General features: G+C 35.0%; 2 protein-coding genes across 2 annotated transcripts; one reads left to right on the plus strand and one right to left on the minus strand.

Moving 5' to 3' along the window:
* Positions 1–867: 867 nt before the first annotated feature.
* On the plus strand, positions 868–4760 carry LOC112050316 (uncharacterized). The gene is made up of 4 exons (XM_052882088.1): positions 868–1915; positions 1991–2068; positions 2901–3054; positions 4046–4760. The coding sequence occupies exons 1-4, from the start codon at positions 1118–1120 to the stop codon at positions 4207–4209; spliced, it is 1194 nt and encodes a 397-aa protein (XP_052738048.1). The 5' UTR covers positions 868–1117; the 3' UTR covers positions 4210–4760.
* A 248-nt stretch (positions 4761–5008) lies between these two features.
* LOC112050317 (uncharacterized) lies at positions 5009–9521 on the minus strand. The gene is made up of 4 exons (XM_024088564.2): positions 9329–9521; positions 8066–8206; positions 7336–7489; positions 5009–7045 (listed from the first exon to the last, which is right to left on the minus strand). Exons 1-4 carry the CDS (start codon positions 9375–9377, stop codon positions 6910–6912), a joined length of 480 nt encoding a protein of 159 aa, XP_023944332.1. The 5' UTR covers positions 9378–9521; the 3' UTR covers positions 5009–6909.
* Positions 9522–10381: the final 860 nt, after the last annotated feature.

Genomic DNA, 10381 nt, shown 5'->3' on the forward strand with positions numbered 1-10381 from the left:
CATTATATGGTTGGGCTATAACTCTTTATATACTTGGTTTTATCCTCGTCTGTTACGTAGCAGATTTGCTTTCGAAGAAATTGGACAAGACAAGAAAAAATTGTATCCATATAAAACATACATTTGGGGAAAGTATGTACTTTATTTTTCTATAAACATAACCTTGCCTTATAGGTAGTATTTAGATCATTAACTAAATAGGTTTGATAATTGTCTTATGAATAATTAAATGTAACTTTGTAATCAACTTAATGGATCACTTAAAGCAAATTAATGTGATACATATGAGCACCTAATACATAAAGACAATATTTCATATTTAAAGTGGTTACAATAATATTCCTTTTTTTTATAAAAAACAAACTGCCAAACTAAGTATCTACCTACTATATTAACTAAAACCATCCTAAGAAAATTCCGTCCAAATTGCATTAGCAGTATTTTGTGATATACTTATTCTTAGAGCCGTGATAGCCCAGTTGATAATTATGACCTCTGTTCGAATCCGGTCCGGGGCATGCACCTCCAACTTTTCAATTATGTGCATTATAAGAAATTTAACACGTCTCTTATTTATTATTCTACAAAAAACATTTAAATTAAGCCTAACCATGATGTATCTCAAACGGTAAAGCAAAAACATCGTGAGGAAACCTGCATACCTACGTTAGATGTTTTTTAATTCTCTACGTGTGTGAAGTCTGCCTACTCGCATTGGGTCAACGTGGTGAACTATTAGCTTAAACCGTCTCATTTTGAGAGGAGATTCGTGCTCACAGTGAGCCGAATATGGGTTGTTTACGATATTCTTAAATAAGGAGAAATAAGCAAGGCAGTAACTTCCGTTACTATACGTATTGGTATGCTTCGCTACAGTAAAAATATTTTTTCAGGCAATTCCAGAAGCAATGCGAAGCGTATGCTACTGTTATTGGATGCGCATCAAGACATTAACATTTACGATATTTACACACTAAACACTCAGTTAGTGATGAAGTTGCTAGCAATTATCGCTACATACACTATAGTGCTCTTGCAGCTAGCACTAGTGTAATTTGTAGCATAAAAATTCTCCACTTTATTTTCGTAGCTTACCTTCTTAGACTTCGTAGCAATAATGAAAAGTGAATACATATCAAACGATATATTGGAAGAGGCTCATCTGAAATTGTTTTCACCGTTTCGAGTGGCACAGATGATTTTAGGCTCTTGCAGAGTGGATGCTAGAGACAGATTTGTGACGTCACCGACCAAACCGCAAAAGCTTTACACTATTATCTGTATATTACTTTGCACTGCCTTGTATGTGAGTGTGGGATATAACTTTCTATCAAGATTCTGGCCGTATCGAAACATATATTACCTGAATTTGATCGCACTGCTCTTACATTACGCGACATTTGTCTGCAGCATAATAAATGTCCGTTTTTTGAACAACGATGAAAATGTTAATTTCTATGTCAAAACTCAGGAAATCGATCGGAAGTTGAAGATCAATAATAATAAATTGATAAACGACTTTATATACGTTACCAACATATCGACGGTTTTACTCACCTTGGGAATTTTACTATCGCTATTCTTCGCAGCTTTGACCCAAGATGCAATAATTGTCGCCAGCTTCGTAGGCCTATTATACGGTCAAGTTACTTGCACTTTGGAATGGTTGTATTGTTCGAATTTGCTTATGTTTTTCTACGTACGTCTTCGTTACATAAACGCAATTATAACTAACCACATAGAAGGTACTGATGATATAAAGATTGAAAATATAAACAAAGTTAGAATACCTACTATGAAAGTTTTGCGTTATATGGCATCAAGTTCACATGATTTCAATTATAGCGAAACAGATGTTTATTTGAAACAAATATACGATGAGTTATTCAGATTTCAAAACCTATATAGGTTCCAGGTTTGTATAGATTTTGAGGTTTTGAACTTGATTTTTGTTAGTTATTGGTAATTAATTAATTATTATTGATTTCAGATACTTTTGTTCTGTTTTAAATTTGTTGCAAGCACTCTACTAGCTTTTGAGTACGGACTTTTGTCACTGCAAAATAATGTAAGTATTATTTTTAACGGTTTTTGAAAAATTCTCTTTCGTCGTTTCGTAAAAAACGAACAATTGTGTCTATATAACCTATAATGTTGAATTGAACCTTGAAAATGTTTAAATCGACCAATACTGTCGCGTTTGCCCACCTATTAGTAAAGTTATATAGTCTGGCAAGTGCGTTGATAAGACTCCCATGATACGCGAGTGACGTGGGGAAAGACTGCGCGGTTGTGAAATCGTGCGTGCGGGGAAGTGAGGTGCATCAGTCGTGGGTTTTTCATTAATCGCTATACGCCCCCCAGCCCGCGCGGACCATCGGGAGTGTTACGAACGAGGTTGCCAAGCTATAGAGTCCATATATTGCCAAATGCTATAGAGTCCATATATTGCCAAATGCAAAGCAACCAATCTTAAGGCTTTCAGTCTATACTCGAGCTACAAGTATATAGCTGCTTTAAACTGTATAGCTACAATTTATAATCCTTTTAATTAATTTAGGTAACCCTTTTTTAACCCGCGACGCAAAATGAGGAGTGTTATAAGTTTGACGTGTCTGTCTGTCTGTGGCTCCATTGCTCCTGAACGGATGAAGCGATTCCAATTTCTTTTTCGTATGAAAGGTGACTTAGGTATGTGCGAGTATTCTTAGACAAGTTTGATGAAAATCGGTTGAGCCTTTTAAAAGTTGTGGGGAAGAATAACCGAATATCTGCAAATATATTCAAGTGGGGTCTCAAATGAAAGCGCACTGAAAGTTAATATTGGTGACTTGATCGAGAGTGTAATTAATAATTTCATAACCTTCTGTGGTTTTTCAAAATTTTAAATTTTCTTACAGATATTGATATGGTTAGAGTACATAGTTCTACCAACAGTGACGGCTCTAGATTTGCTCATAGTCATTGCCTTGTCCGTGCGGTGCGAAGCGTTCTCGGGGGAGATCAAAAAGACGAAATATCTGTGTACCACTATATTATCCTTATATTATGGCGGCAAGTATTTATGTTATTAGTTTCTTTTAATTCCTATTAACAAACAGTGACGTAACTTTATTAATTGCCCTTGATACAATAATGAGTTATCATGATCTGATCATGATGATCAATGATCAGCTTATAAATAAAATTGACGTGTGTGTCTTTGATTTTAAAATAACTACGTTTTTTAAAGTGCTATACTTATTTACACTATGGGCCTTATTAGAAGGCTCAAAGTCACTCAGCGGGCGATAGAGCGAGCTATGCTTAGAGTTTCTCTGCGTGATCGAAGCAGGAATGAGGAGATCCGCAGACGAACTAAAGTCACTGACATAGCTCAGCAAGTCGCGAAGCTGAATGGCAATGGGCAGGCCACATAGTTAGAAAAGCCGATTGACGTCCCAAGGGGTCCCAAGGTGCTAGAAAGGCAACCCCGCACCGAAAAGCGCAGTTTTGGTCGACCCCCAATTAGGTAGATATCAAGCGGGTTGCAGGGAGCCGCTGAATGCTGGCGGCTCGAGACCGTTGTGCTTGGAGGTCCATGCAAGAGGCCTAGGTATGTCCAGCAGATAAGGACTAAAACACAATCAAGCGTTTTTTAAATCTTTGTCTGTTTGTTTGTCTGGGCTAATCTCCGAAATGACTGAACTGAACATGAATTTCACGCGAACGGAGTCCGCTAGTCAAAAAATATATTTCGTTATTTCGATGATAATGTGTTTTTGTCTGTTTCTAATTACGCCGGCTGATTTGCTACAAATATTTCATTCGTAAAGTTTAATAAATTACAATCGCAATGCTCCGTTTGTGTTCAAACAACCATCATTATTAAGGGCCTCACCCTAATTTTGGTCACAGAAATTCGCGTGCAGATAAGAACACAACTGATTTTGCGACGCCGTGTGGCAGGAACTGGACTGTATGAAACCGAATGCAGCAGAAATTACGCGACTGACAACTCACAAAATAACGCTCGTTTGGCCTCACCCTTATTTTATCTTTTTAGGACCCTTGCGACAGAAAGCCATCAAAATGCTGAAGATGATCATAGAGAGGCCGCCTCGGTTTTCAGTTTACGACATGTGGCACATGGACGCGGCGACCATGCTCAGTATGATCAATTTGGTCACCACACTCATGGTCACGCTGCTACAGTTTGCTTTGTTCTAAAATTTATTTGTTGCGATGTAGCATGGTGCGGGTGACAGTCGCCTTATGATGTTCATAATATTCAAAAATGATCTTTTTTGACGACCTCCGTGGCGCAGTTATGTGCGCGGTGAACAAGACGGAGGTCCTGGGTTCGATCCCCGGCTGGGCCGATTGAGGTTTTCTTAAGTGGTCCAGGTTTGGCTGGTGGGAGGCTTCGGCTGTTTCTAGTGGCCTCCCTACCGACAAAAGATGTACCGCCAAGCGATTTAGCGTTCCGATACGATGTCGTTTAAAAAACGAAATGGGTGAAATGGGTGTGGATTTTCATCCTCCTAACAAGTTAGCCCATTTCCATCTTAGACTCCATCATCACTTACCATCAGGCGAGATTGTAGTCAAGGGCTAACTTCTAAAAAAAAATCGCGACTAACTTTCAAGAGTGAAACGAACTGTCACCCGCACCATGCTATAGTGCACGAACTGTAGCGGCCTCGGTCGAGCTTTGGCTTATGTGCACTTCTTCCCTACCCTACCCCCACCCTACATTTCCCTCTCTTACATTTTTAATGATATTTTATTAATAAAAAGAAATTGCAAACAATACGATTGTTCATGATGTTTTATTAAAAATCTTATTTAAATTTCTATTAACTAAATTCTATATTGTAAAGCAAAAGTTAACCAGTTACTTGGTTAAATGGTTACCTCGTATCTTATTCTGTAAATAAATTCTTATTTATTAAAATTTGTATCAATTCAGTATTTTAAAAATAAAAAGGAAGATTTAAATTCATTTTTTCGAATTGAAACTGCTTAATTAAGGTGTAAACCATGTATTATCAAATTACTGTTAACATAAAAATTAATAATTATAATTATTTATTAAACACACATTCATTTAATTAATTGATTTTCAGTTAGATCTATTTTGGTAGAAATGTAAAAATTCTGTATAAATATAATACCTATGCTAAACTTAATATAAATTGGACGGAATATTGTCATTTAATCACATAAAATTGTAAATTGTAATTGTTAAATAACTCTTACGTTTAAATAAATTGTAAAAAAAACAGTACATATATAATATAATACAAAGTAGATGCCAATTTAAAGCAACCAAATGTGTAAAATTTCATATTGATATCTAATACATGTTACCGGCAATGTGGATAATTCGGCGTTCTATATAATGTCTAGGCAATGTATGAAACATTATTGAACATTTCCTAGGTATATAATACCTGATGCTTAGTCGGTAATGTATGTAAGACGAGCGCAGCCAAAGAGGTGACGTGCTGGTGGGTACGCAGAACTAATGCTTTTAATTGTACTGCGTGAAAATCGTAAACGCGCACAGTGAGTAATGAGTACATTGAGTAATTTTGATTAAATTCGACTCCATGCAGTCTTATCTGCCTTACCCTTTTTTGTAAAGCGTAGACTTCTGACGTAGCCACTTTTAAATACTTGAGTCTCGTATGCTATGTTCATCTGTTGCAATAATTGTAAAGTAAAGAAATCTCGTGTTGAAAGTGATTAATTGTATGATATTTAAAACTCTATACAATTTTGTACACAATTATTTTATAAAGCTATTATGCAAATGATACACATTGCCGGTGGAACAGTAGGTCATTTATACAATCCCTAGGTAATGTATGTAATGAACAATCATACTTTAATATATTTTATACATAGCCTAAACGCTCCACATATTATAATTCGGGTATTCTATACATTGTCAAGCCATTGTATAGAATACCTGAATTATAAACATTGACGGTAACATATATATAAAATTCTCGTGTCGCATGTTTGTTACATTTTTTGACGAAAATTGGTCCAGCCTTTTCTGAGGATTTTGCCATGAGAAATGGTTGGACCGATATTTATCAAATTTTGTGTGCATATCCGATAAGTCTTAAAATCGGCCAACATTTATATACATATACTTAATTGATAAGGGTGGTCCACCCCAAAATTTTTCTATGGCAATAAATGTTTGCTGGAACAGCTAGTAAATGATATTATAAATATTTTCTAATAAAGGTTGCTGTTAAAGATTGGTAGCTTAGATATGTATTATTTATGTATCAAATTGAATAACTACTTATCAAACTAATGACAAGGCACTTATCCAAAGGCATGAGAACTCTTAAGTGTAAAATAATATCACTAAACTTCTATTTCACACAACTAGTATGTGAAGAAACTATAACTATTTTATTTTATTTTCCTTTTGACAAGAGACTATATAAAAACATTTTCATAGAAAGGGTGAATTATACTTTCCAAAAAAAATGTGCCATCTATGAACGCCCGAATGAAGCGAAGATTTATAATACGCGTGTTTTATGCCAGTAGCCCATTGTCTAGTAGTAGTAGACATGGCTTGTCGATTCTGTTTCTACAAACGCAAACGCTTCGAAAATTAAAAAATGTATGGGAATGACATGTTATCGACAGGTTGTGATCAAGTTATCGATCGGATCTGTCATTTCCATTATTTTTTTTTAGTTTTCGAAGCATTCGCGTTTGTAGAAAGAGAATCTACTTGCCACATGGCTACAAGCCCAGAATACTAAATCTAAATCTTTGCTTCAATAATTAATTTTTATACAAACTTGAAATTGTCTTCGAGTTTCCTAATGTTTAACAGCTGTCTTGTTTATTGCTACCGTTTTGTGTCATTGAATCTTTTTTATAATACATCGATCAAAACAATACCTTTTTTGTGAATAAGGTGATACTTGTTAGAGTTAGTAATACCATTGAAATTGTATTTGTTGATCCATTGTTACAACGGTGATCAAGGAAGCAGAAACACCACACAGTTTCATCGTACCAGTCCCTGCAAAACAAAAATTTGATAATTTAAAAAAATTTAACACATAAAATAATAATGATACACCTGTCAAGTGTGAGTCAGAGTCGCAAACAAAGGGTTTCAAACCAGTTATCTTTAGCAACAGCAAAAAGAATCACATTCTGTTTTATGGGAGTCTCCTTAAATATTAATTTTATTCTGTTTTTTAGTATTTGTTGTTGAAAAAGATTCCGACTAATTAATAACCTCCTCCTTTTTTGAAGTTGGTTTAAAAGTATATACATATATCAATTAGATATAAATAGCACAGTTACCTTTTTACGTCCAATTCTTTCACAGTGTTATTGACATAGTTGGCCAAATTTACATCTTTGGCAGCATTTCGGCAGCCTTCATATGTATCAGCTGGTATATCAGTTCGGAATGGTTTGAATGTGCTGAGACAATCTCTTGTGATGACCTCTTTGGCTGAAAATGTTTATAATTTATTTATCATTAAATAGTAGTAGTAGTAGTAGATCGGGGACCCCCAATCTCTGACAATCAATATCTGACGTTACCCAGATGTGGGCTTATTAACTCGCAATCTTGGGGGCGCCCGGACTGATTCACTCAGGTCAATACTACCTTCTGGAACAGCCCTCTAAGCCGAGAGGTCCGAGTCTCAGAAGAGTCGTCCTTAGAGAGTTGTTTCGACCATCAACTCTGCTTCTGCCTTTGAACCCCATTAGGTGATGCTTCTGCGATCGCCCAAACCCCCCGGTGACGCCGCCATTAAGGAGCATCCGGCAGTTACACAATCAGAAAAAAAAATTGAGAGTAAGATAAAGCAAACTGATGTCTACATCAAGTCTCAGTTGGCGGTAACAATACTTCTCCTTCAACTGATGCCCCTCAAGATGTAACAAAACAGTCCATAGTAGAATATTCCTCTTATAAAAATTCTCCTCTTGTAAATCTACAAAAAGTGTATGACAAAGTTACAGATATTTACTATTATTTATTTAAGTAAAGTTAGTGATTTAATATAAATATTACACTTACCACCTTTCCGCTCAATTAGTTTAACACATACATCTTCATTGTCAGGGCAGGGATTCCCTAAGTATCCAACTCCACGCCAGTTGAAAGGTTGTCCACAGCCTGGGGTGGCTGTTGTACATTGATAGCACCATATTGCATAACCTGTTCATTTAATAATTTATTTATTTCATCATTATCAACCCATATTCGGCTCACTGCTGAGCTCGAGTCTCCTCTCAGAATGAGAGGGGTTACGCCAATAGTCCACCACACTGGCCCATTGGCAGAATTCACACACAGAGAGAATTAAGAAAATTCTCTGGTATGCAGTTTCGTCACTATGTTTTTCTTTCACCGTTTGAGACTCATGATATTTAATTTCTTAAAATGCACACAACTAAAAAGTTGGAGGTGCACACCCCGGGCCGGAATCGAACCCACACCCACCAGTATTGGATGGATTGATCATATCCACTGCTCTGTATTTATTTATTTAAATATGAATATACATTTTTTTACATTTCTAGTGTAACTTAACAGTGTGCATTAAATTCAATTGAATTTTTCCTCATACAGGAATTAAATTTCTATCATCACTGTCAGCTGCTCCTTGGTGGAATAATTATAGATGGTGGCAGTACTATCAACAACAAACTCTGAGACCCAATTTAAATAACTATTTATAATCACAAGTTATTTACTTTTCTGCTGCAAATTACACATACAAATAATTAGTTTGTAAAGTGTTGTTTATAATTTAACTTGAAGTTTTCAAGTTAAAATTAAAAGACTATTACAAAAGTATATTAAATATTTTTACAATCTAACATTATATGAAATTCAACACTTATAAGCCATTTTTACTGTTATTAAATACTAGCTGACTCCGCGCGGTTTCACCCGCGTGGTTCCCGTTCCCGTAGGAATACAGGGATAATTTATAGCCTATAGCCTTCCTCGATAAATGGGCTATCTAACACTGAAAGAATTTTTCAAATCGGACCAGTAGTTCCTGAGAATAGCGCGTTCAATCAAACAAACAAACAAACAAACAAACTCTTCAGCTTTATAATATTAGTATAGATAACAATCACTTTGGAGGTTAGAATGAAGCTTAAACGTACTGTTTAATGATTGAACAATTTATATATGTACTGTGCAGTCCTTATTAAAAAAGATGCTTTTGTTGTATGAATGTAATTCAATTCTAGACATTTCATGCTCTTGTCAGCCACACCCTGGTTTCCTGCATTTTCAATAGCAATTATTAAGAATATTACTTACATTCATTGAAAACGGCTAACAAAATTGATACTATCACTAATATCTGCATAATTGGGGTTGTTAAATGCGGATTGCGGCCTGTTTATTTATTTAATCGAGTTAGAATTATTTATATTTATTAACAAAATAACGCCTATTTACAAAATAAATACAAATTTCAAACACAGAAGATGAGTAAATTATAATTTGATTACAGAGACAGAGTATATAGACCACGGACTCGGTCTTTTCACTTCAAGTATTTAGGTAGAATCATACAAAAGGTATAGTTTACCACAGATAACTAGAGGGCGGTAATCATTTTTTAACAGCCACACTAAAGATTTTTTGTATTGTTGTAAAGATGGTATGCTTTTCTTTGTCATCATCCATCGTTTAATTTCACGTAGCATTGTCCAAAATATAAATTTCTTTAAAGATTAATACTAGAATAACTTGACTTCAATAAAATGTCAATCAATTCATAAACTTTTTCAATTTTAATTTGCAAACAATAATGTTTAGAAAACTTCCTTTTGGAAATCAAAAAATCTTTTTTACATTTCATTTTGCAACATTTAAATTTTACAATATTTAAATTTAAGAACTGCGTTTGTAAATGTAAATGACAATACATTGTTTTGATATGAATTTAAATTATATAAACTGAAGACGTGGCTGTATGGTATAATACCTTTGCTTTTTTCCCCCATGGGAAAAAATATAGCAAAAAAAATGTCAATTGACATATGACAGATGAAATTACGAAATAAAAACACCATGCAGTTATTTAAAAAGCTTTGGTCATTAATTCATATGCTCGTATTTCGTTGCATCTATACTCAATTCGTTTACTGTGCTTTTTACCTGCGCATTTGAGCTGGACATCGACGGACCCGCTTTTTATTGTTAACCCACGCAAAAGGACTTTGTTTCTTCGTTTTGGTTTCTCATGACGATGTCGCTATCGAAAGATAAAATATGTTGTGTACCTAACTGTGGTAAAACGCGTAAAAAAAATGTTTTCACTACTCTTGCTCAAAATCACTGTCATATTACCACTCCACAGCGGGG

This window comes from Bicyclus anynana, chromosome 6, assembly GCF_947172395.1.
Source record: "Bicyclus anynana chromosome 6, ilBicAnyn1.1, whole genome shotgun sequence".
Classification (NCBI taxonomy): Eukaryota; Metazoa; Arthropoda; class Insecta; order Lepidoptera; family Nymphalidae; genus Bicyclus; species Bicyclus anynana.